Below are 26,999 nucleotides of genomic sequence, written 5' to 3' on the forward strand. Positions count from 1 at the left end.
GCTAGGAGGGGGTCATCCATCCCTTCCTCCATTCATCTCATCCTCCTTGGGGATGTATTTCGTTCATGTATTGAGACTTTACTGTAAAATATAGTATTCTCTGTTTATTACTGCGCACACACGTGTGTGCGTGCAGTGTGTGTGTGTGTCAAAGTTGCAGTAAGGAAATCCTAAACTCTGTAACTGCAAGATAAAAGCTGAGCATGTCTGTCAGTGGGGTATTATGCACGTCATGTCCATTGTTGTGCTTGTAATCCATGTGGGTGAGGTGAGCAGAGAGTGAAACTAACAACGCCAAAAAGGATGTCAACATCTGAGACATTTTGCTATGAGAACCTCTGATGTCCTCCTTTATGTCCTCCCTGTCACCATCACCCCTCTCATTCATACCCAGGAGATGGAGAGGAGAGGGAGACTAGAAGAGGGGGGGAAGGAAAAGGAGAGAGATGGGAAGAGGGAGACTAGAAGAGAAGGGGAAGGAAAAGGAGAGATGGGAAGAGGGAGACTAGAAGAGAGTGGGAAGGAAAGGGAGAAAGGGAGATGGGAAGAGGGAGACTAGAAGAGTGGGAAGGAAAATGAGAGAGAGAGATGGGAAGAGGGAGACTAGGAGAGAGTGGGAAGGTAAAGGAGAGAGATGGGAAGAGGGAGACTAGAAGAGAGGGGGAAGGAAAAGGAGAGAGAGTCCAAGATCTTGTCCCAAATGGCACTTTATTCCCTATATAGGGCATTACCTTTAACCAGGGCCCATAGCGCTCTGGCCAAATGTAGTGCACTGTAAAGGGAATATGGTGCCATTTGGGATGCACAGATAGTCTGGGTTTACCGAATGTGTGTTGATGACCTCATCTATAGAGATGTAGATGACAGGCTTGCACAGAGTCACCATGTCAGAGTACTCATCCACGTTAAACTTCTCCTCCGGCTCAGGGACGTCACACGCCGCCTGGAAAAACACCCTGAAAGACGGGATCAAAGCATTCTGTTGGTTTTTTACCTCACCAGGAAGATTACTGGACAAATGGGTCGTAGTAAAATCATTAATCATTTCTGAAGATACACTATTTATACAAAAGTATGTGAAATCGACTATTTTAGCCACACCCGTTGCTGACAGGTGTATAAAATCGAGCACACAGCCATGCAATCTCCATAGACAAACATGGGCAGTAGAATGGCATATCGAAGAGCTCAGTGACTTTCAACGTGACACCGTCATAGCATACCACCTTTTCAATTTCTGCCCTGCACAACTGTAAGTTCTGTTATTGTGAAGTTGAAACGTCTAGAAACAAAAGCGGCTCAGCCGTGAAGTGGTAGGCCACTCAAGCTCACAGAACTGCACCGCCGAGTGCTGAAGTGTGTAAAAATGGTCTGTCCTCGGTTGCAACACTCACTACCGAGTTCCAAACGGCCTCTGGAAGCAACGTCAGCAAAATAACTTTGTCGGTAGCTTCATGAAATGGGTTTCCATGGCCGAGCAGCTGCACACACGCCTAAGAACACCATGTGCAATGATGCCTAGCGTCGGCTGGAGTGGTGTAAATCTCACCGCCATTTGACTCTGGAGCAGTGGAAATGCGTTCTCTGGAGTGATGAATCACGGTTCACCATCTGGCAGTCCGACAGACAAATCTGGGTTTGGCTGATGCCAGGAAAACACTACCTGCACGAATGCATAGTGCCAACTGTAAAGTTTGGTGGAGTAGGAATAATGGTCTGGGGCTGTTTTTCATGATTCAGGCTCCTTAATACCAGTGAAGGGAAATCTTAACGCTACAGCATACAATGGCATTCTAGACAATTCTGTGCTTCCAACTTTGTGGCAACAGTTTGGGGAAGGCCCTTTCCTGTTTCAGCATGGCAATGCCCCAGTGCACAGAGTGAGGTCCATACAGAAATGGTTTGTCGAGATCAGTGTGGAAGAACTTGACTGGCCTGCACAGAGCCCTGACCTCAACTCCATCGAATTGGAACCCCAACTGTGAGCCAGGCCTAATCGCCCAACATCAGTGCCCGACCTCACTAATGCTCTTGTGACTAAATGGAAGCAAGTCCCCGCAGCAATGTTCACACATCTAGTGGAAATCCTTCCCAGAAGAGTGGAGGCTGTTATAGCAGCAAAGAGGGGACCAACTCCATATTAATGCTTATGATTTTGGAAGGAGACTCTTCGACAAGCGGGTGTCCACATACTATTGGTCGTGTAGTGTATTATCAAAGATTTCTGATATCTAGCCAATAAACAAAAACATTAAGGCCATTTTCACATACAGTGCTGCATGAAAGTATGTGAACACCTTGTGCAATTACAGATTGATTAAGTTTTTACCATGAAATCTTAATTTAAATCAGAACAATTATTTTTGATCTGACATAACAGGTTTATATTTACCAATACCATATGTTAGTGTAGAGGAAATCATGTGTGTAGTAGAAAAACTAAATTAAAAAGGAATTGGTGCTGGTGCAAAAATAAGGGAACCCCAAGTTGCATTGGTTAAATCAATTAGGTAAATAGCATCAGGTGGGTAAATAATTGGGTACCAAATGAACCAATCAAAGGAGAGATCTTTAGGAAAGAGTTTGGACGGGACTCTGATAAATAGAGATAAGAAACCTGGTCAGTTTGGTGTTATCTAACCAGGTGAATGCAAAGCACACCATGCCGAGAGGAAAGGAGATCTCAGAGGACATCAGGACGAGGGTAGTGAGAGCACAGTCTTGTGATGGCTATAAAATTATCTCAAAAAGATTTGAGCTCCATCAGTCCACTGTGAGGCAAATCATTTACAAATGGAGAGAATTTAACATGACAGCAACTCAGCCTAGAAGTGGATGCTCTTCCAAAATATCTCCAAGAGCAATAATAAATCAGGTAAAAGCCAACCCAAACATAACTTCTAGGGATTTGCAGACCTCCCTTGCTGCATCTCAGGTAACTGTGCACTACCAAAAGAACCTTATCCCAACAGTCAAGCGTGGTGGTGGGAATGTCATGATCTGGGGCTGCTTTTCCTCCTCTGGACCTGGATGACTCTACATCATTAAGGGAACCATGAAGTCTTAAACAGAACGTCAGGCCATCAGTCAAAATGGGTCTTCCACAAGACAACGACCCAAATCGTTCAAACAAATCTACCAAACAATGGCTCCGGAGAAAGAAAATGTGTTTTTTGGATTGGCCAAGTCAAAGTCCAGACCTGAATCCAATCGAGATGCTGTGGCTGGACATGAAGCGGGCAGCTCATGCCAGACACCCCTCAAACCTCACTCAATTAGCTGAGTTCTGTAAGGAGGAGTGGGCAAAAATCCCTCGAAACAGATGTCAGAGACTGATTACTGGCTATAGGAGACATTTACTCAAAGTTATCACTGCTAATGGAAGTGCCACAAGCTATTGACTGAAGGGGTTCACATTTTTGCACACATCAAAGTTTTTGTTAAGAAAATATATAATTTTTTGTGTCTGTCATTTACTTGTAATGTATTTATTACGAATTGGAGTTTAGATAAGGATTTTATGTTTATTTTAATATTTTATAGCAAAAGAATGACCAGCCCTGTAAGGATTCACATACTTTCAAGCAGCACTGTATGTAGAGACTAGCATGGTGTTGAAGATACTGAGTGAGGTTGAAAAGTGGCAGAATTTCCCTTTAAAGACAAAACATATCCTGTTGAATTAGGGTTTAGTCTTTGCTTTTTTAATAGTGGCTGGAGTTCGAACTGATTTCCAGTAAAGATAAGTCAATGCTGTAAGAGGTCGGGGCAGAGAATTCAGGGAACATAACCCTTTGTCCCTTTCTCGCTCTGTGTCTGTGTGTGTGTGTGTGTGGTATTGAGTTTTAGTGAAGACCCATTTCCCACACCATCTTCCTTGCTGACACTGCACTTTCACACAAAGACACTTCCTCTTTCTCCTGACTCACCTCTGCTCCCATGTCAACTTAACCCTGCCCTGACCTCTAAATCGTTTATAAAGCCCGCTCTTTTTCTTATCTCATCCCCTTCTGCTTTATTAGATGGCACATTTCTCTATACATGGCAGTCTCAGGAGCAGTTCTACTCGGAGTGAATGTAACATTTAAAAACATGGTGACAGTTTTAGTCCTACAGAGGTCTGCTAGCCAACAGCTCTTTTGGGGTAGAGGTTCTGTTTGTCCACGAGCGTCGGCCTGAGCCAGGAACTACAGAGGTTCACACATCTTTCCATAATAAGGATTGGATGCACAGCTTGGAGATGAGGGAATTTATAGATCAAATAAATATCGATAAAGTGCTGCAGTAAACAGTCTGCGCAGCACATAGCGCAGACAAAGGCCAACCCTTGTGAATAAGCACTTCTTTTTTTATCTCGGAACGGGCCTGCAGATAGAAAACTACAACTCCCAGACCCATCTTAACTGAATCTCAGCCAAGAGGCTTGGGAGTTGTAGTTATTTACTCTCACCTGAACTTCTGGTAGGTCTGGGAGATGTAGTTGTTCATGGGGGTCATATGGGCATTCTCTCCCTCGAACAGCTTGTTGGCGGCGGCGTGCTGCAGCATCTTTGCCACGGAGCCCAGGTTGCGACGCTGGTCAGAGTGGAGCTGACCTCCGGCTGACATGTCTATGATGTCGAAGCCGTCTGGAGCCACTATGGCTGGGTTCATGTAACGGTAGTACAGCAGGTTCCCTACAATCTGACAGCCGACACACACACAGTTAAACATAGCTTCATGGCGTCAAAGACCTGTATTAATCAGTACAAACTGAAGTTGCTGAATATTTGCATGGGGACTACAGTGTCAGGGAACACTAAAGGAACTTGATATTACCAAACCAATAACAGCAACATGAACGAAAGGTGTATGAATGGCAAAGGAGAGGACATTCATGAGATGTAATACTTAAGCCTTGTACCTTCAACAACTCATCCTCTGTAGCATCTGGGAACTTTTCATGAAGTGAATTTTTCAGGACCTTTGCAACGTACCTCATGCCATAGCTACATGCACAGCAACAAAAAACATGGACAAGATGTGAAACCAGCATGCATTAAAAATACACAACATAGTGAATTGATGCACAAATGATGGGGCGCATCAACATAAAATGCAGGGGACCATGATCATTTCAGAAAATGAGGGCTGTATTTTAGTCTGTTGTATAAAATAACACTGTGATGCCCCCCTGTGGAGTATACTAAGCACTGCAGAGTGGGGATTCAACAGTTGTTTAAACCAGTAGCTATGTAACATGGATGGGTTGTAACCCTCTGGCGTCTCTAAGCACTGTTTTGTCTACCCTTCCACTAACACACCACTGGGGTTGCCTCCCAAATGGAACAAAATGCCCATTATAGTTCACGACTTTTGACCAGGGCAGGAAAGGAAAAAGGACGCATTTTTGAAGAATTCCAACCAGGCCTTAGACTTACGGGATGTTGTCCAGTGACGACACGATGGAGTTGAGCACTTTGTCTGTGGCTGTCCTCAGCGCCCGACTGGAGGACTCCAGCTTGGCACGTACTTCCTCGTGTGCCATGGCCTGGTCCGGGGTCACCTCGTAAGGCAGTTTACTGAGAGAGGGAGGACAACATTGAGGTCAGTGTATGTTTGTGTGAGTGTACGCATGTTGTCTCTATGTGTGTGTGTGTGTGTGTGTGTGTGTGTAGTGGTGGAAAAAGTATGCAATTTTCATACTTGAGTAAAAGTTTAGATACCTTAATAGAAAGTTACTCAAGTAAAAGTCACCCAGTAAAATACTACTTGAGTAAAATTCTAAAAGTATTTGGTTTAAAATATACTTCAGTATCAAAAGTAAATTGAATTATTAAAATATACTTAAGTATCAAAAGTAAAAGTATAAATCATTTCAAATTCCTTACATTCAGCAAAGTGGACGGACCATGCTCTTGTTTTTTTAAATATCTGGATAGCCAGGGGCACACTCCAACACTCGTGTTCAACCACGTGTTCTCTTGAGAAGTGTGTGAATTTCACAATTTTCTTGTTCTGCTAAGTAGTTCTAAAGTTGTCAAAAATGTACATTTTCTTTAGGAATGTAGTGAAGTAAAAGTTGGCAAATAGTAAAGTACAGATACCCCAAAAAACAACTAAAGTAGTACTTTAAAGTATTTTTCCACCACTGTCTGTGTGCTCACCTGGCCTCTCCAGTGTTGGTCTCCAGCTGGTTGACCCAAGCCTTGTACACTTCCACAGGGTTGGTGTTGATGCCCAGGCCCTTGTCCTCGATGATCTCCTTGACCACAGGTGCCAGCAGCTGCCTCAGCGTGTTGTGACCACGGGCTCCACGGTTGAAGCTCACCACCATCTTGATGACCGTGGGGTTCCCAGTCACGATGTCCTGGATCTGATCCACCTTGGACCTGAGGGAGAGCAAGAGACATTTTATCATGCAACCATATTATTCCTTTATATTCAGGAAACATCAGACAACTTATATATAATACTGTATATGATTGGAGAGGATCCTTGAGTTATGAAGTAGGAGGGAATGTGGATTACTGTCTGTTGCACTCAACAGTGATTCTGTACATCGTTGCCTTATCATGAGTGCAAAGAAATAATGGCACCCAGGCTAGACCATCTGTAGTAACTGTATAAGGGAGGTGTACGATTTGGGACAGGTGAAAGTTCCACTCACTTGATCTCCTCCTCCAGAGCGGTCTTGAAGAGTTTGAGCAGCAGGTACTCCTCTCTCTGGTTGGAGGCATAGTTATACAGGGTGAAGATCACTGTGTCCATGAACTTAGTAGACTTGTTCTGAGGCATCTGGAAGATCAACTTGGCCAGGTACGAAGGGTTGGTCTGTGGAGAGGAGATGAGATTGAGGTAAAAGAGTGTGTGTGTGTGTGTGTGTGTCAGTGTGTTTCGAACTCACCTGCAGCAGGTAGAAGAGGTGCTGGTAAGCCTCTAGTTTCTTCCTCTTGTCTTTGCTCAGTGCCTTGATGCCCTGCCTGTCCCCTGCAGCCAGCTCTTCTTTACTCTTCTTCACCGTCAGCTTCTTACTATGGGAAACCACATCCTGGGAAGATGGACAGTAGGCAGCATGAAAAAATCCCTGCTCACCTATCCAGTTGTGTTGATCAGTGATAACTTTAAGAAAGACAGGGAAGAGGAATGCATTATTCAAGTATCTGAGCAGGCCTATGACTATTGTAGACTAAGCGCTATCTCCAGAAACAGTTGTTATCAGCAGCTTAAGGGGAATGGCTCTGGGAACTGTAGCAGGACTGTTGTGAATAAGCATAGTTTCTCAGTTGTGTTGAAAAGCACTGTTTTGTCAGTCATGTTCCCTCGGTGTGTAAAACGTCACCTGTAGGGTGATCCTGTTCTTGACCAACAGGCCAATCTTAATGTCCATCAGGTTGAGGTCTTTCTCCATCTGCTGATTGGAGCGGATCTTAGTGACCACTTCCTCCCTAAGCCGTGTCACTTCCTGTTCTTCCAGTAGGTCCAGGCTGCTCTGCTCCAGCAGGTGTACAAACTTACGCACCACCGACAGAGGAGGGTCCTGAGCCCCAGCTACAGGGCAGACACAAGGAGAAAGATGGACACAGACAGACATAAAAACATTAAAAAGATAAACAATTTAACATTGCAATTTTGTCGGAGAGGTTCAGGTAGTTCCTTCTCTGTCTGAAACTGTGACTTCTTTAAAAATGTGTGACGTATTAAATGCTGTCTGAACTCACTGAGTGTTCTGTAGTCGTCTCTGGCTTTGTTAGCCTTGAGGAAAGCCTGGATCTTCACTATGTCTTTCTCCTGAACATACAAACAAGACAGAAGGTAATCAAGCTTCAGCAAATATCACTGATGAATAATATGATATAATATGAATACATTACATAACTCCTCATTTGTAATGTAGGTGCTTTGTTACTCACATGGTCTTTGAAATACTGCAGTCTTTGAGAGTATTTACTTTTGGCTCGCCACATTTTAAGGAACGACTGAAGCTGGACCAGGAGGAATACAACGATGTCAGCAAAGGATAACCGTTTTAATTTGAGACGAGTCTCCTGAAAATTGACACTTTCTCACCATTTCAAACTAATGTTATCTCTTTCCAATAAGGCTCACAGCCCCAAAACTCATTACCTTGATGACAGTCCCCACGTTGCTTTGTAGCACATTCATTCTGTCTTTGTACATCTTCCTCTGTTTATAGCCCTTCCAGGAGGCCTATATATAAACATGAGGAAATCAAACCCAGAACCAGCTCTGTCCATGTGTGTTTACAGTATTTGTGAGTAAACTAAAAAAGCGGTACGTGAATATTAACTGTAGATATTACATTTGTGTTTGACTTCATAAACCGGTCGGTGTAGAACATGACACAGTATAGTACCTGTAGTCGGACCACGTGTGGTTCTTGTTGTCGTAGGAAATCCAGTCTCTGGACGTGAGCTCTCCTCACCAGGTAACCTCTAACCCGAGCCTGTAGCTGAGTTACTAGGGCCTCGTTGGCAAACCATAACTGCTCCCTGTTATACTCCGCTGTCACTCTTCCAACCACACTCTGACCAGGGGACACACACATGAATACTCTTCCAGTGTTGTTATGCATTATACATGACTTATAGCATGTTACGTGGTTGATGGTGAAGTGTAATTTAGTATGAGAATGTTATTTGTAAATTGTCCCAACGTTTTAAGTAACATATTTTCATCAATTATAATGTAGAAAGGTATTTCTCCAACATACAAGCAGGTGTGTATGTACCTGTATTTCCTCTCTGCGGAGCTGTGTGCTGTTGTGTGTGAAGTCCTCTGGCTCCTCCCAGGTCCCCTCTCTGTTCTCCAGGTTGTAGTAGTAGTCATAACCTCCCTTGATCTGGTGTTTCACCCACACACTGTCACTGCTGCCTGCTAGAGGAAACAACATGTCATACACTTCGAGAGGAATCCTGAATAGGGATGAATCCTAACCTGGGACCATCCTAATCTCAGCATTTGACGTTACACGTTAAGACAAGTTGGGAGGATAATGTATTGAATTGTTTGAGAGAAAGTGTCTTGACGAGAGAACAAACATCCATAAATGCTTCTTTAGTCTATTACAGTGTAGGTGTACAAATGAGTAATAAACTGATTTATAAAGCAGATTGTATGCCAGGTTACCAGTAGTAACGTTGAGGTCCTGGCGCTGGCCCAGCTGTGTCTGGTAGGTGTCTGCACACTCAGACAGAACCCCTCTCAGCCCTGGCAGGGGTGATTGGAGGGCCTGCAGGGTAATTTGGGAGTCTCCCGCCGCCACCTCCCTGTTGATGTCTGCCACTGCTCCAGCCACTGCCACAGATGAAACACACAAAGGAACAGTTATGACATTTTACATTTTGGTAATTTATCAGACACTCATATCCAGTGGCTGGAGTTAAGACATTTGAATGGTGAAGAACTTCTAAGATATTATTTGTTGATGGTTTAGAGCATGTGGTTGTGAGTGGGCATGGTGGGCCTACATGTGAGAGCCTCCTCTTCATCTTGGTTGGCTGTGTGTATGCCTTCTTGGATCTGATTGAGCCACAGCACAGCAGACTCATCCCCTGAGCTCTGGAGTCACAGACACATACTGAGTCAATCTCTGCTTTTCAGAGTGGTAGACCACACAAACAAAAACAAACAATGCAATGCCAAATTCTAGCTTGAGATGTTCACATATAATTAGAACTTTGCTGTAATTTTAGCGCTCGAGTTAGGACCACAAATCTCAAGTTAGGATTGAGCCCTAACTGAATGTTCTTTTTCCAAACACTATCCAAGACAGCACATGTACAGTTGGCATTCCAAAGCAACAGCTAAATATATCATACCTGGGTTCAAATACAAAATCATTTTAAATAGTTTGAGCACTTCAGGCCAAATGGACAGGGTCTTTCTATTGGTTTATTAAGCCAGGCAAACTCAAACAGGCACAGATAAATTATTTGTAAAGATTGTTCAAGTATTTGAAGCCCAGGTATGAAGCATATTAACAGCTACGAAAACAGCGCCAGCATGAACAAGAAGCTCTACCATTTCCTCGGTGTCCAGAGGTAAGACCTGATGGAAAATGTTAAAACACAGATTGTTATTTAGTGGCCAAAACATCTTCAGCTCAGTCCACAACATTGGTCATGGGGGCTCAAACACCACCTAAAATAGCAGAAAAACCTCACTGAACGTTTATTCTCCCTAACCACAAAAAAGGCAGGAAGGAAGGAAGGAAGTCAAGGGAAAACATGCCCCTTTGGTTTCTGCCATGAAGTGGATCTGATTTTGACCTGAGAATTACCCACTGACTGTACAGTATCTGAATAGCTTTAGGACATGCAGTCAATATTGTTACTGTAACATTAGGCTAGTCATTTTTTATTAGTCAAGAAGATCTTCAGTCACAGAAACTTGCACAATAAACCCATAACATTGAAACAGCCAAAGATCTTCCTGAGAATGGCATAATAGAACACTAAGGGGAAAAACCAAAGTGAGAAATGAACAAACTGTAAACTATTAGGGTGTTGCAACGAATGTCTCCTCCCACTACAACGAATCAGCAAATAGCTGCTGATAAAGAGAACAGGAATTCAGTTTCAGGCCTGGACATGAAAAAAATACACACACAAAATGCATACAGCCTGATGGTTCAGTGTTAACACTATCGGAGTGTGGACAGTACAGTAGCCTGTCTGACCATGTGAACCAGCAGTCTGGATGGCCAGTTGATCCTGCTAGTGGTTGATCCTGCTAGTGGACAACTAGACTATAGCAGGTCTACTGAAGAACCAGAGGACTGAGTTGGAATAATAACGTGGAGGAGAAAGACATGGCAAACCTACTATCTGGGATACTCTTCTGTCTGTTGGTAGGACTCTCTCTCCAGGACAATGGTAAGTCACTTTCTTTTTACATGTCTCATTAGGATTTTATAGAACCTCTAAGAACCTTAACCTTGGAATTTCATATTACATTTGGTACTTTTTATCTACTTGGTAAAGCTGTTTATTGTCAGTTCTTTAGGCTGGGTTGAACAGGTCCATTTCCCCTCAAACAGGAAAACAAGACATGTTTTCTCTAACCAAATGTTTTGCCAGAAAGTCTTCAGCTTGACAACATACACACGGAGATTCACTCTTCCCCCAGTACACTGTCACATTTGGTCACATGTATGATGAAGTCTAAATCATCATACATGTTTTAAACAGAATTTTCAGATAACTAACTTTAAAACGACATTCCCATTTTATACTGTGTTTCATGACTATGTACGCAAAGTATAAAACCTCTCATGTGAATTAAAATCTATGGAAATATTCTTCCCCCTATTTTACCACAAACAGAGAAGAAACCCAAGACAAAAAGAACGGTCCCAGATGTGTTGAAACCAAAGACGTTCAAAGGCAGGGAATACCAGTCCAACTGTACAGCTGAGACAGGGCCCCCCAGCCTGGTCCCTCTGTCCCCTGGGCTGGATGTGAGGCTGGAGGACCCTGCAGCAGCCTACACCACAGGTCTCCTCAGCACCAGGCTCATCCCCTCAGCCTATCTCCTGGCCATGGCAGTGGGCATCCCCTCTAACGCTTTCATCCTGGCCTTCCTGAGGCTCCGGGCCAGGTCCTACTCCATGGCTGTCCTCTACCTGAGCCTGGCCCTCTCCGACCTGCTCCTCCTGCTCTCCCTGGCCCTCCGCATCCACTACCACCTCAACGGAAACAACTGGGTGTTCGGCGAGGTGGCCTGTCGCATCGTCACCGCCTGTTTCTACTGCAACGTCTACTGCTCTGCCCACACCATCGCGTGCATCAGCCTCAAGCGCTACCTGGCCGTGGTGAGGCCCTTCCTCTACAGTCGGCTGCCCAAGAAGACCTGGACGCTGGGGGCAAGCCTGGGCATGTGGGGCCTGTTTGGAGCAGCTGTGGTACCAGAGCTCCTGGTGAGGCAGAGCTTCTTGCTGCCCCGTATGGGCCTCATCACCTGCCATGACATACTGCCCCTGGAGGAGGATTCCCATGCCCTGCTGGTGCCCTACAGGCTGACACTGGTCTGCTTAGGGTTCCTCGTGCCATTTGTGACCTGTGCCTGGACCCATGTGGCGGTGGTGTGGCACCTGGGTCGCTCAGGCCTCGACTGGACACCCTTCATCAGGGTCAGTACACTGGTCTTCCTCATCTTCACTGTGTGTTTCGCTCCCAGTGGCGTCCTCCATATTGCACACTATGTGAGGCTGTCCACCAGTGGAGAGGACGGGATGTATGTTTACACCAGCGCTGCAGTGTGTCTGTGCTGTTTCCACAGCTGTCTGGACCCATTCCTGTGTGTGCTCATGTCCAGGACAACCGCCTCCAGACTACGCTTTGCTTCACTCAGAAGGACACCTCAGAGACTCGCTGTCCCGGTGTAGAGACTCTGTGTGTGTGTGTGTGTGTGTGTGTGAGTGAGAAAGAAGGCCGATTTAAAGCAATGCTATTCGAGTGATAGACTGTTTTAAAACTCTGCAGCAGCTGCAAAAAAATAATAATTGACAATTAAAAAACAAGGTGACCCTCAAAAGCCAGATGGAGTTGGGTAAATTAGACACGCATTCGGTCTTTACTGTGGTATAGGTTATGCTGCAGCAAACGCAGGCCTACCTGTCACAAGAAAGAAAAAAATAGTGACCGTAATGAGATGATAGGTCTACATGCATTGTGTACTGCACTCCATACTGAGATGGGTCTGTCCCCACCCTAAGAGTTGATTCATCATGCAGAGGTTGTAGTGAAGCCAGATGTAGACATCGCATACAATTTAACAGTTCCATTTCAGACTATGCTATTCATATAAATATTTTATTATAATTTACCGGTTTCTCGCAGTTATTTATCCAGGGAAAAGAGTGGTTTTGGGTGGGAAATCCCAGTAAATGGGTTCCGCCATTCTTATGACTGACTGACTGCATTTCACACTACTTCTGGATTATAATTGGACTGTAAAGCTTGTATGAATGTCCTGCTTAATATAATGTTTGTGTCATCATTGAAAAATGGCACTTTGGCTAGCTTTGGTACAGTCTATGTCAATCAGTGTTAATATTCTATTTTAATAACCTCTAAAGGATCGGTATCCCTATACTGGGATGGTTGTTGCTAATGTGCACTAACGTGACTAGAATGACATTGTAAGCAACAGCCAACTTTCCAGGACATACATTGCCTTGCAGAAGTATTCATCCCCTTGGCGTTTTTCCTATTTTGTTGCATTACAACCTGCAATTTAAAAATGGATTTTTATTTGGATTTCATGTAATGGACATAAACAAAATACTCCAAATTACGAAAGTGAAATGAAAAAAATAACTGGTTTAAAAAAAACAGAAAATTGGTGTGTGCATATGTATTCACCCCCTTTGCCATGAATCCCCTAAATAAGATCTGGTGCAAAGAATTAGCTTCAGAAGTCACGTAATTAGTTAAATAAAGTCCACCTGTGTGCTTTGCAAGTGTAAATTCTATCAGCATATCGATTGCGCAACCAGGGCTGGCAAAACCCTAGATCATTGCTATTCTAACTTCCGTGACACATATAAGGCCCTCCCCTCTCCATTTTGTTGTTTCCAACCTATAGACAGAAACTAAAACAGGAAGCTCCCGCGCTCAGGTCTGTTCAACGCTGGTCTGACCAATCGGATTCCACACTTCAAGATAGCTTCGATCACGTGGACTGGGAAATGTTCCGCATTGATGAATACGCTGATTCGGTGAGCGGGTTTATTAGCAAGTGCATCGGCGATGTCGTACCCACAGCTTCTATTAAAACATTCCCAAACCAGAAACTGTGGATTGATTGCAGCATTCGCACAAAACTGAAAGCGTGAACCACTGCTTTTAATCAGGGCAAGGTGACCGGAAACATGACCGAATACAAACAGTATAGCTATTCCATCCGCAAGGCAATCAAACAAGCTAAGCGTCAGTATAGAGACAAAGTAGAGTCGCAATTCAACGGCTCAGACACGAGAGGTATGTGTCAGGGTCTACAGTCAATCACGTACTATAAAAGGAAAACCAGCCCCGTTGCGGACCAGGATGTCTTGCTCCCAGACAGACTAAACAACTTCTTTGCTCGCATTGAGGACAATACAGTGACACTGACACGGCCCGCTACCAAAACCTGTGGGCTCTCCTTCACTGCAGCCGACGTGAGCAAAACATTTAAACGTGTCAACCCTCACAAGGCTGCAGGCGCAGACGGCATCCCCAGCCGCGTCCTCAGAGCATGCGCAGACCAGCTGGCTGGTGCGTTTACGGACATATTCAATTCAAACCTTATCCCAGTCTGCTGTCCCCACATGCTTCAAGAGGGCCACAATTGTTCCTGTTCCCAAGAAAGCTAAGGTAACTGAGCTAAATGACTACTGCCCTGTAGCACTCACTTCCGTCATCATGAAGTGCTTTGAGAGACTAGTCAAGGACCATATCACCTCCACCCTACCTAACACCCTAGACCCACTCCAATTTGCTTACCGCCCCAATAGGTCCAAAGACGGCGCAATTGCAAATCACACTGCATACTGCCCTAACCCATCTGGTCAAGAGGAATACCTATGTGAGAATGCTGTTCATTGACTGCAGCTCAGCATTTAACACCATAGTACCCTCCAAACGTGTCATCAAGCTTGAGACCCTGGGTCTCAACCCCGCCCTGTGCAACTGGGTCCTGGACTTCCTGACGGGCCGCCCCCAGGTGGTGAGGGTAGGTAACAACATCTCCACCCCGCTGATCCACAACACTGGGGCCCCACAAGGGTTCTAAGCCCTGTCCTGTACTCCCTGTTCACCCACGACTGCGTGGCCATGCACGCCTCCAACTCAATCATCAAGTTTGCAGACGACACTACAATGGTAGGCTTGATTAACAACAACGACGAGACGGCCTACAGGGAAGAGGTGAGGGCCCTTGGAGTGTAGTGTCAGGAAAATAACCTCACACAACGTCAACAAAACAAAAGGAGATGATCGTGGACCTCAGGAAACAGCAGAGGGAGCAGCCCCCCTATCCACATCGACGGGACAGTAGTGGAGAGGGTAGAAAGTTAAGTTCCTCGGCATACACATCACGGACAAACTGAAATGGTCCAACCACACAGACAGGGTGGTGAAGAAGGCGCAGCAGCGCCTCTTCAACCTCAGGAGGCTGAAGAAATTCAGCTGGTCACCAAAAACACACAAACTTTTACAGATGCACAATCGAGAGCATCCTGTCGGGCTGTATCACCGCCTGGTACGTCAACTGCACCGCTCTCCAGAGGGTAGTGAGGTCTGCACAACGCATCACCGGGGGCAAACTACCTGCCCTCCAGGACACCTACAGTACCCGATGTCACAGGAAGGCCATAAAGATCATCAAGGACAACAACCACCCGAACCACTGCCTGTTCACCCCGTTATCATCCAGAAGGTGAGGTCAGTACAGGTGCATCAAAGCAGGGACCGAGAGACTGAAAAACAGCTTCTATCTCAAGGCCATCAGACTGTTAATTAAACAGCCATCACTAACATTGAGTGGCTGCTGCCAACATACTAACTCAACTCCAGCCACTTTAATAATGGAAAAATGGATGTAATAAATGTATCACTAGCCACTTTAAACAATGCCACTTCATATGTTTTCATACCCTACATTAATCATCTCATATGTATATACTGTACTCTATACCATCCACTGCATCTTGCCTATGCCGTTCTATACCATCCCTCATTCATTTATATTTTTTTATGTACATATTCTTATTCATTCCTTTACAATTGTGTGTATAAGGTAGTTGTGAAATTGTTAGGTTAGATTACTTGTTGGTTATTACTGCATTGTCGGAAATAGAAGCACAAGCATTTCGCTACACTCGCATAAACATCTGCTAACCATGTGTATGTGACAAATAAAATTTGATAAATAGCCTCTACAATCTATGTAAACATATTTTTTCTATCTTGGAAAGCTGTAAGTGTTATAATATGATACAGTACTTGTTGCTCTAAGTCCTATCATCAACTGATTTGAGCCAGTGTATGGATTAACTGCATGGAATGGAATGTTGGCAGATCATTTCAAAAATGTGTGGAATCACTACACTTAAACTGTCTGGCTGGCTGGCTAGCTAACAAACATACTGTGCAGATAATCTTAAAAATCATTGTTTTCCACAATATCTTATCACAGCACTGGCTGACTGATAGCTTACCAACTCCCTTACCAAAATCGCTGACCATTTATACCGTCATAGAAGGTTTCATGTCCATTCTAGTATTGATGGTTTCATTTGTGTACTTTATCAGCAAGGAGGTCCTGAAAAGCCAGCTGGTGGCAACAGTGATGACAAAAACAATTCTCCCAGAGGATGTTAAGAAACCAGACAGTGTTGGAGCCAAAAAGGACATGACTACTTCAAAGTTACCTTCATGTACTGTTATGTCTTGTTCACTATGACAACTTGAAAATAATACCCTTTCAGTACACATGAAGTGTATTCATGTAGGCCTATTCCCATACATTCATTTGTTAATTAATTCTCATTTTACTGAATATTTAAAATGGTCCATATTGATAGAAGGAGCAGGGTTTAGATAAAGGTGAGGGCTGGTTCATACCTGTGCTCCAGACAGACCTGTTACAGCATGCTCCCATTAATCAGTGACCATCTCATTCATGTCTCCGGCCCTCCCTCTTATTAAGTCTAGGTTACAGATCTAGTGTGCGTCCCAAATGGCACCATATTCCCTATATAGTGTGCTACTTTTGACCAGAGCACTGGGCGCTGATCAAAAGTAACACACTATATAGTGAATAGGGCAACCTAGATCTGTAAGATCTGATCAACAGCTGTGATCCCGAGCCTCTGAGTAGCACTCTGTCCATGAAATGTATGAAGAGGGAATTGAGGGAATATACACAGAGTGTACTAAACATTAGGAACACCTTCCTAATATTGATTTGCACCTCCCCTGTTGCTCTCAGAAAAGCCTCAATAGGCCTTATGCACATTCCATGATCGAACCTTCTAAACACACTTCCTATCGGTTTGGCAATTTCCGGTCAGTCTAGTTGTTATCGACGATATAACGTTACTACCACTATGTCGCAGTTTTTTTACTAGGTGTCTTCAGGACTTGCCTCAAATTAATATTGTTCATCGAATTATTACATCAGCCTCTGAGACTCCAGCTAGCAAGAATGAAAAGGGGTTCAAGATGTATACAGGAAGCTACATAGACAACTATGAAGGTGAGTACCAAGTCAGTGACAGATATAACGTTAGCTAGCTACAATCATTAGCTAGCTAATTTAACTATTAACTGTAGCTAGCTAGTTACTTCGTAAAAGGACGTAACTTTGACAGAATCTACCTGAGAATGTTTGTATTTTCGTTAGCTTGGTTAAGTTATGCTTGCTAGCTAAAAATAATTGTTATTCATGTCTTCTACTCCGTATCTAACAAAGATACATTGACAGGGGAGATCACCGTGAGGGCTGCCTGTCACAGGTCCATGAGGAAGAGTGAAAAGCCGCACAGCATGAGAGGTAGGGAAAGGTTATAGATAGCTACTGTGGACCTTGTTAAACATCTCCTGTGAGACACTGTCATCATGGTCAAAATGTGTTGGAGACAGTGTCAACGTTTAATCTTATCAGTAGATAGATATTAAGGATGGGTCCCAATCCCAATTTAGAATAGTAGTAAGCATGAGATTTCTTCAACTTCAGCTCTCCATTCTGTATCTTCAGGTAAGGGCAGTCAACATAGCTTGGTACATTTGGGCACTTGACCTCTAAGAGTCCAAAGTGTGGTCTCACACTGGGATCAAATATGATTCCATCTGGAGAGGATCCTAACCACGGAGCATTTGGGTACACTACGAAGCCACACGGAAAGAAGTTAACATTCTTCAGTGTGCAGTACTCCTGTACAGCCACTGGCTCCATGACTAGCCCCCTTCATCTCCATGGTCTGCATACACAGAACACTTCCTGCAACACAGGAGCAGTGGCTTTGGACCACTATCACTGGTATGGAGTGCTTTAACCCCATCTGTGAAGATGAGTGTGATGGAAGACTGAAGTGAGAATGAATAACAATAAACATAGTAGTGTCTAGTCTTCTTAACTAGGGGCTCATTTAACTATACAGGAATATATTGTGTTCCAGTAACAAAACTAACAAATACTGCATCAACAGATCTTTACCAAATAACCTGTTAAATGGGCAATTCTAAATTGGGATTGGGACTCATCCTTAATATCTATCTACTGATAAGATTAAAACGTTGACACTGTCTCTAACACATTTTGACCATGATGACAGTGTCCCACAGGAGATGTTTAACAAGGTCCCTAGTAGCTATCTATAACCTTTCCCTACCGCTCATGCTGTGCGGCTTTTCACTCTTCCTCATGGACCTGTGACAGTCAGCCCTCACGGTGATCTCCCCTGTCAATGTATCTTTGTTAGATACGGAGTAGAAGACATGAATAACAATTATTTTTAGCTAGCAAGCATAACTTAACCAAGCTAACGAAAATACACACATTCCCAGGTAGATTCTGTCAAAGTTACATCATTTTACGAAGTAACTAGCTAGCTACAGTTAATAGTTAAATTAGCTAGCTAATGATTGTAGCTAGCTAACGTTATATCGGTCACTGACTTGGTACTCACCTTCATAGTTGTCTATGTAGCTTCCTATATACATCTTGAACCCCTTTTCATTCTTGCTAGCTGGAGTCTCGGAGGCTGATGTAACAATTTGATGAACAATATTAATTTGAGGCAAGTCCTGAAGACACCTAGTAAAAACCTGCGGTTTTAGTGGTAGTAACGTTATATCGTTGATAACAACTAGACTGACCGGAAATTGCCAAACCGATAAGAAGTGTGTTTAGAACGTTCAATCATGGAATGTGCATAAGGCCCAATCATCGGGCATGGATTCTATAAGGTGTTGAAAGCATTCCACAGAGATGCTGGCCCATGACTCCAATACTTCCCACAGTTGTGTCAAGTTGGCTGGGTGTCCTTTGGGTGGTGGACCATTCTTGATACACATGTGAAACTGTTGAGTGAAAAACCCAGCAGCATTGCAGTTCTTGACATACAAACCGGTAAGCCTGGCAACTACTCCCATAACCCATTCATCAAAAGGTACTTAAATCTTTTGTCTTGCCCATTCACCCTCTGAGTGGCACCCATACACAATCCATGTTTTGTACACTCAGTGTAGGATCTCATAATGGCTGGCAGTACAATACCTTGCAGATGATTAGCTTGGTGTTCTGCAGGACGTCGTGGTAGTGTTTGGCTGTGGCTGGGTTGACTCCCTGCAGTTTGGCCGTGGGCAGGAGCAGGGCAGAGAGGGTCTGGTTAGGGTCATCAGAGCTCAGTGCCTCATTGATCTCAGATATAGCAATAATACCTAGAGGGGGAATGAGACAGACAGCACATGTAGTGAGCTTGACAGTCAGGGTTAGAGTTGAACTGCACCAAGCAGCAGGTGAACAACCATAATGACACTGAACGCAGTACTACTTCATGTACATTTCAGATTTATAGTGTGTGGATTTATTTATTGGAGACTGCAGACTATTCTACCAGCCGTAGTGAAATGGTTGGACTTAGCACCCTATCCGCTATGGGCCCTGGTCTAAATAGGGAATAGGGTTGCATTTGGGATGCAGAGGTTAAGAGGATGTGACCTACGCTCGTGTTCCTCGTGGACCTGCAGATTGACTGTGTCGATGGTCTTCTGAACATCATTCCAGGTGAGGAACTCCAGGCCGCGGGACAGACTGTCGGCTCTGAGGCTGATCAGAGTGTCTGCGTACCTGAGAGATAGAGGGAGAGGGGGATGGAGAGTGGTAGAGGGGAAAAGAGGAAGAGGAGAGAGTGGGAGGGGAAAGGAGGAGAGAGAGGGGGAGGCCAAGGGAGGTTACATATTCGGCAGACAGACAATTCTACGTGTTATCTGTGTGCATCTGTGGTGAGCTGTGGAGAGAGTTTCCTCATGAGTGACATCGTTGTGGGGTTACCTGTGATATGACAGACAGTTGTGGTGTTAGCTACCTGTGCAGGTTGTGATGGTGGTCCTGGTGTTAGCTACCTGTGCAGGATGTGATGGCATTGGTGGTGTTAGCTACCTGTGCATGTTGTAATGGCATTGGTGGTGTCAGCTACCTGTGCAGGTTGTGATGGTGGTCCTGGTGTTAGCTACCTGTGCAGGTTGTGATGGCGTTGGTGGTGTTAGCTACCTGTGCAGGTTGTGATGGCGTTGGTGCTGTTAGCTGACTGTGCAGGTTGTGATGGCGTTGGTGGTGTTAGCTGACTGTGCATGTTGTGATGGCGTTGGTGGTGTTAGCTGACTGTGCAGGTTGTGATGGCGTTGGTGGTGTTAGCTGACTGTGCAGGTTGTGATGGCGTTGGTGGAGTTAGCTGACTGTGCAGGTTGTGATGGCGTTGGTGCTGTTAGCTGACTGTGCATGTTGTGATGGCGTTGGTGGTGTTAGCTGACTGTGCATGTTGTGATGGCGTTGGTGCTGTTAGCTGACTGTGCAGGTTGTGATGGCGTTGGTGGTGTTAGCTGACTGTGCTGGTTGTGATGGTGGTGTTAGCTACCTGTGCAGGTTGTGATGGCGTTGGTGGTGTTAGCTACCTGTGCAGATTGTGATGGCGTTGGTGGTGTTAGCTGCCTGTGCAGGTTGTGTTGGTGGTGTTAGCTACCTGTGCAGGTTGTGATGGTGTTGGTGGTGTTAGCTACCTGTGCAGGTTGTCGTGGTCCATGTTGCTGAAGCCCAGAGGAGAGTCAGAAAGCTGTTCAGTGACAGCCTGGGGTTCCTTGGTGTCCAGGACCTCGTTGAGCACCGCCACCGCAGACAGCATCTCCACTGCAACAGACAGCTCCTCATGCCCCAGGCCTGCCTGTTAGATTCAACCAGAGATTAGTGATCATATACTGGACATACAACCAGATACACACGCACAACAGTCTGCCCACCGGCCAACCTAGCTCGGGTGTGAAAACCAGCAACCACATCTGTACAAGATTATATTGTAGCTTAAAATAAGAAAAGAGTAATGTATGTGTGTGTCACCTTTGGTCCCTGTATCTGCAGGCTGAACAGTTCGGTCTGGTAGAGGTTGGCAGCAGTCTGGTAGACTATGGGGAGCTGGGCCTCTGGGTTTATCAGCTCCTCTATAGTCTCTGCTGCTACTCCATGACGAATGGCAGAGTTGATCGCTGTAATGGCCTCCAGTTCTGCATGGCAAAAATATCATACAACATTTTCATATTAACTGTACTATAGGGGCAAAGACATACAAACACATACTTATAGTACCAACACTGAACTTTGAAACACTGAGGAATATTACAAAATGAGAGTGATGGAGGGTGAGGGGTGCTTACTTCGTTTCTCTGCCTCAGCAAAGTCGTTACAGGATATGACCACCCTCTGAATCTCTTCCCTCTCCAGCATCACTGCACCTCCAGCGTCCTGAGGTCCACGGAGAAAGTGTTTGGGTGACAAGTTCAATTCAATAGAAAATTCTAGGTTCTGTAACACTAATGCAACTTGCATCAATTAATTCAGACTGTCATCTTATGCTCTTAAAGGCAAACACACAGTGTGTAGGCATTCTCAATTATTTTTATGGGATACCTTATATCCCCAACTAGGGCTGTTATGGTGACCGTATTATCGCCACACCGGCGGTCTCGAGTCATATTCCACTAAAGTCACAACAACTAGGCTTCTCCAAGCTCTGATGCTGCTGCTGGTCATTAGTAGCCCATCAAACTTGCTAACTGCCTAGTACTCGGCACTCCACTGTCCCTCTAATCACTCTGACATCAATGCAAATGTATTCGAAAATCGAATCAAACACTTCATGAGAGACCATGAGCTCTTGTTGCGCAACATTTCAGAGTTTTGATGGACTCTATTAAAAAGAGGAGGATCCATCAGCTTTCTATTTGCTAGGCCTACTATATTTATTTCTCAACGTTCCTAATATTAAGCACATTGCTTTGCTTTACAACAGGAGTATAGCCTACCTGGCTGGCGTGAATAATGAACAACGGGAAAAGTGTCCTCTGTTTGCCATTTAAGTGCATAGATGACAAGTATTTTTTTTACACTGCCCCTGTTCCGAGACAGGCGCATGATAATGGTCCATTCTAAATCAAAACTTATTTCACACATATACTAAATAATATATGTAAAGACAAGATTAAATCAAGAATAGTCTGACAATATTAATATATATCATTCACAAGTGATAGGCTATATCTTGTGAATGATGCCCAGCTTGTGTGCAGTAAGGCAAGAAACAGAGCATGTCTTTTTTTTTGCGAGTTTTTCAAAATGATAGTTGCCTAGCCCATGGGCATATATATTTTGATAAGGTTTGTATTACAACTAGAGGGGCCTAATAACTTCTTAAAAAGAAGTGCACTAATCTGCTTTACAACCGGTGTAGAGCCTAACTGGCATACATAAAGCGGCACGTGAGCTTCAAGTTTGGGGAACATGATTTTCACTATAAAAATGCACCTTTATAATAAAGCATTACATGTATAATCGCATTTACAGTCACTTTTGAGAATGGCGTTTTCCCGCTAATTGATTGCATTTTAGCTTACCATGTGCACATTGCTGCGCTGATAAAGTGAAGAAACAGCCTAATAGTTGATCAACATTTTAAGCTAAACGTTCTGATCTTGCATCAGCCTCATTGCTTTAAAAAAAAAATTGATGCGAGTGGTTGTATTAATTTGTGATCTATCGGTATTCCACAACTGTCCCCGATGTGTCGGTCTTCCCTTGTAGCCTACTTCGGAGCTGAGATGCCTGTGAGAAGGACCCGATCACATGACGGGCATTGGCTAATAAGAATTGAGATATGTGAGAGAGCCATGTGAGTGAGAGGTGCTTCGGAGCACGCAGCCGGGAGAAGGGAATTATAATGATTATATTCAGCCCAAGGGCACAATGGCCATTGGTCGCAAAAGGCATGGATTTTTTTAAGGGGTGTTACAGCCACACAAGGGGGATGTCGACAGGACAATCGAGGCATGTCAAGTGCTTATCAAATTGTGAATGAGAGACTGCTGTAGGGTGTACAGCCTGCGCAAGAAACTAAGCAGAGCTCATGCCTTTGTGCAACTTTTTTCAAATCATTATTAGGTCACATCATGCAGCCTTAGAATGTATTAAAAATGAGAACATATAGCCCAACATTTGAATCACAACTAAAGTTGCATAAATAACTATAAATTAAGCATAGAAGGATCCAGTTTCTTTGTTAACCTCTCAACACAGGATAGCTGCATGTACGCACTCCCTCAGAAATCGTTTGGAGAAAATATCCTTTTCTATTTCATTCAGCTACATTCAATTGTATTCTTAATACTACAAAATAATGGAATGGAATTCTAAGCAAATCTTGTCTGCTAAATGAACTAGTGTAGCCCATAGCCATATGGTATAGCCAACCTACTAGACGTGCATCCACCATTTGACCACTGTCCTTACTGACCCGAGTCTGGACTTGGCAGTAGGTGGTGAAGTGCTCCAGGTACCAGTGAGAGTTGGCCTCTTGGACCCCCAGCAGCCCCAGGGCCAGCACCTTGAGCCCAACTAGCAGCGCAGCCTCATTCTGGGCAGAGATGGCCTGGTTCACCTGCCGCACCGCCACCTGCGCTGGAGAGACAGACACGAGGGAGCAGGGGTTGGACGGAGACAGACTGGACACAGACTGAAATCAACCCTCAGCCACAAACCTGTAGACAAGGGGTGTCCAACCTCTTGTTTTGACATGAGATCTCAAACCGGCTGTGGAAAAGGTAGAAGATCTACCAGACACATCCTGAAGGCCTATCCTAGATGTTCAGAATACACATTTTTGAGGTCATAAGAGTGACGGTAGTTACTGTTAACAAGGTCGACGCAGCTCTGGATCTCTTGCTGGGTCAGCAGCTCCTCATAAACATCTCTCTCCTCTGTGGCTATGGACAAGCGCTGAGCAGGGAGACAAGAGAAAAAGCATTGTGTTAGACGGACTATAAACATACATTCTTAAGGTTTTTACATTTTGTGCATATTGAAACCGCAGGAGGCTGCTGAGGGGAGGACGGCTCCTAATAATGGCTGGAATGGAGTAAATGGAATGGTATCAAACACATGGAAAGCATGTCTGATGTGTTCGAATACCGTTCCATGGATTCCGATCCAGTCATTACTACTATCATTGAAACTAAAACAGACCGTCATGCTAAAACTGTTGACAATCTGGCCATCATATTAACTTTAGATTTAAGATCATGACTTTGCTGAAATAATGTGTAATTTAACACAGCGGGTCATGTTACACAGAGTTAGTGTGGAGTATGAGAGGAAAGATACCAGCTGGTGTGGAAAGACTAGTGTTGTAGTGGGAGTTCAGCTGATGCTGCAGCCACTGGAATGTCATGGCAAGGGCTGCTGGGTGTTTCAGGTGGTATTCACTGCAGACAAGACTAATACTATACTATTTCTGTTCAGAACAGGATCAAGATACTGATCCAAGGTCAGTTTTGAAACTTCTACTTCTACCAGGACTCAGGACCCATAGGTCTCTGGTCAAAAAACAGCCTTCTTCTGGGTGCCTCTTTGGTGGAAAGGGCAACATCAGGGAGAATTTGGGAGTTCCTCACCCTGCCTGAGGCCTGGAGCTCCTTGCTGGCCTTGGCCCTGCTAAGAGTGTCCTGGTAGTCCTGGGCCAGCTCTTCCCCAGTGTTCCTCAGCATAGCGTTGGGGTTCTTCAATGTCCCTATGGTCACAGCCGCCTCACCCTTATCCACCGCCTCGTTGATGGCAAACACAGCAGCGTGCACTGAGGAGGGACACCAGCAAGAAGTGAGTAACACTCGGCAGTAAACATGTCTGTATGTCTGTCTATGAGAGGTCAGACCTTTGTTATAGCCCAGCACTAACACACCTGATTCAACTAATCTGCTAATCATCAAAGGTTGGATTAGTTGAATTGGGTGTTTTAGTGCTGGGCTGGAACCAAACCCTGGACACCCTATGGGTCTCTCCAGGAGCAAGATAGAAGACATGTGGTCTCCAATGGATGGAACAGTGTACTGTCCTACTCACAGGTTGCCTCGTCCACCGAGAGCTCGTTGGCCAGGATGCCTCCTATCTTGCTGAAGGTTGGCATCTGAATGCCGTATTTCTCCAGCTCGCTCCGCATGTTACTGATCTCCTCCTCTGTGGGACAGACAGGAACACAATACAACCAGACTGGTACAGCAGGAAACCTCGACTCCCCTGGGAGAGGGGCCTGCTAATTCACTGGCAAAATGTAGAACATCAAGAAGCTTCGGAGAAATTACAAAGCAATACAGTGAAATTAAGCTGTTTTAGTAAGCTAGTATTTACAGTAAGGAATGTCGTCAATACGTGACTTCTGCTTTGCATGACTGGCATACAGTGCATTCGGAAAGTATTCAGACCCCTTGACCCTTTCCACATGGTTACGTTACAGCCTTATTGAAAAATGTATGAAATAGTTTTTTCCATCAATCTACACACAATACCCCATAATGATGAAGCAAAAACTTTTTGCACATTACAAATAAACTGAAATATCACATTTACATAAGTATTCAGACCCTTTACTCAGTACTTTGTTGAAACACCTTTGGCAGCAATTATAGACTTCGCGAGTCTTCTTGGGTATGACGCTACAAGCTTGGCAGACCTGTATTTGGGGAGTTTCTCCTATTCTTCTCTGCAAATCCTCTCAGGCTCTGTCAGGTTGGATGAGGAGAGTCACTGCACAGCTATTTTCAGGTCTCTCCAGAGATGTTCAATCGGGTTCAAGTCCGGGCTCTGGCTGGGCCACTCAAGGTCATTCAGAAACATGTCCTGAAGCCACTCCTGCGTTGTCTTGGCTGTGTGCTTAAGGACGTCCTGTTGGAACGTGAACCTTCGGATGTCCTGGGCACTCTAGAGCAGGTTTTCATCAAGGATCTCTCTGTACTTTGCTCCGTTAATCTTTCCCTCGATACTGTCTCGTCTCCCAGTACCTGCTGCTGATTAAACATCCCCACAGCATGATGCTGCCACTACCATGCTACACTGTAGGGATGGGTGCCAGGTTTCCTCCAGAAGTGACGTTTGACATTCAGGCCAAAGACTTCAATCTTAGTTTCATCAGACCAGAGAATCTTGCTTCTCATGGTGTGAGAGTCCTTTAGGTGCTTTTTGGCAAGCTCCAAGCTGGCTGTAATGTGCCTTTTAATGAGCAGTGGCTTCCGTCTGGCCACTCCACCTGATTGGTGGAGTGCTGCAGAGATGGTTGTCCTTCAGGAAGGTTCTCCCATCCCCACAGATGAACTCTGGAGCTCTGTCAGTGACCACATGCTGATTACTTTAAAACCAACACGTAGTGTTCTTCTCTGTCTGGCACCAGCCAGGCTTTGATTGGGTGCTTGAACCCATAGGAACAGTTGCTGTAGGAACCTGCAAGTAAGCATTTTGTTGGACATTGTACATACGATGGGATACACAAGGCTGTAACGTCACAAAAAAAAGGTAAAGGGGTCTGAATACTTCCCGAATGCACTGGATCTATTTCAGTCATATTAGCCTACAGTACTTTGATATTGTCGACCTTTTCATATAACATACACCGAGTATACTAAACCTTAGGAACATTGACAGACTGACCAGGTGAAGCTATGATCCCTTATTGATGTCACCCGTTAAATCAACCTCTAAATGAAGGGGAGGAGACCGGAAATGAAAGATTTTTAAGTCTCAAGATATTTGAGACATGAATTGTGTATGTGTGCCACTCAGAGGGTGAACGGGCAAGACAAAATATGTCATTTAATTTCACCTTTATTTAACTAGGCAAGTCAGTTAAGAACAATTTCTTATTTTCAATGACGGCCTAGGAACAGTGGGTTAACTGCCTGTTCAGGGGCAGAACGACAGAT

The 26,999-nt window shown here is 44.5% G+C and overlaps 2 protein-coding genes across 3 annotated transcripts in view; one reads left to right on the forward strand and one right to left on the reverse strand.

The window, feature by feature from the left end:
* Positions 1–26,999, reverse strand: part of LOC112262778 (ras GTPase-activating-like protein IQGAP1) — an 85,322-nt gene that overhangs the window by 13,691 nt on the left and 44,632 nt on the right. Inside the window, 25 exon segments of the mRNA XM_024438533.2 lie at positions 824–956; positions 4,451–4,683; positions 4,904–4,988; positions 5,421–5,561; positions 6,147–6,371; positions 6,650–6,813; positions 6,887–7,030; positions 7,322–7,530; positions 7,701–7,770; positions 7,893–7,964; positions 8,107–8,190; positions 8,357–8,527; positions 8,732–8,874; positions 9,130–9,297; positions 9,471–9,561; positions 10,024–10,050; positions 19,267–19,430; positions 19,715–19,839; positions 20,769–20,929; positions 21,103–21,266; positions 21,417–21,504; positions 23,549–23,712; positions 23,943–24,030; positions 24,705–24,883; positions 25,150–25,263. Coding sequence (XP_024294301.1) covers positions 824–956; positions 4,451–4,683; positions 4,904–4,988; positions 5,421–5,561; positions 6,147–6,371; positions 6,650–6,813; positions 6,887–7,030; positions 7,322–7,530; positions 7,701–7,770; positions 7,893–7,964; positions 8,107–8,190; positions 8,357–8,527; positions 8,732–8,874; positions 9,130–9,297; positions 9,471–9,561; positions 10,024–10,050; positions 19,267–19,430; positions 19,715–19,839; positions 20,769–20,929; positions 21,103–21,266; positions 21,417–21,504; positions 23,549–23,712; positions 23,943–24,030; positions 24,705–24,883; positions 25,150–25,263 — 3,407 coding nt within the window.
* LOC112262779 (proteinase-activated receptor 3) lies at positions 10,592–12,685 on the forward strand. 2 transcript variants are annotated; one of them, XM_024438535.2, is made up of 3 exons: positions 10,592–10,877; positions 11,328–12,133; positions 12,283–12,685. In XM_024438535.2, the coding sequence occupies exons 1-3, from the start codon at positions 10,814–10,816 to the stop codon at positions 12,460–12,462; spliced, it is 1,050 nt and encodes a 349-aa protein (XP_024294303.1). In that variant the 5' UTR covers positions 10,592–10,813; the 3' UTR covers positions 12,463–12,685. The 2 variants fall into 2 exon arrangements, with proteins under 2 accessions (XP_024294303.1, XP_024294302.1); XM_024438534.2 differs by having other exon boundaries at positions 11,328–12,685.

Source organism: Oncorhynchus tshawytscha, linkage group LG12 (genome assembly GCF_018296145.1).
Source record: "Oncorhynchus tshawytscha isolate Ot180627B linkage group LG12, Otsh_v2.0, whole genome shotgun sequence".
Lineage (NCBI taxonomy): Eukaryota > Metazoa > Chordata > Actinopteri > Salmoniformes > Salmonidae > Oncorhynchus > Oncorhynchus tshawytscha.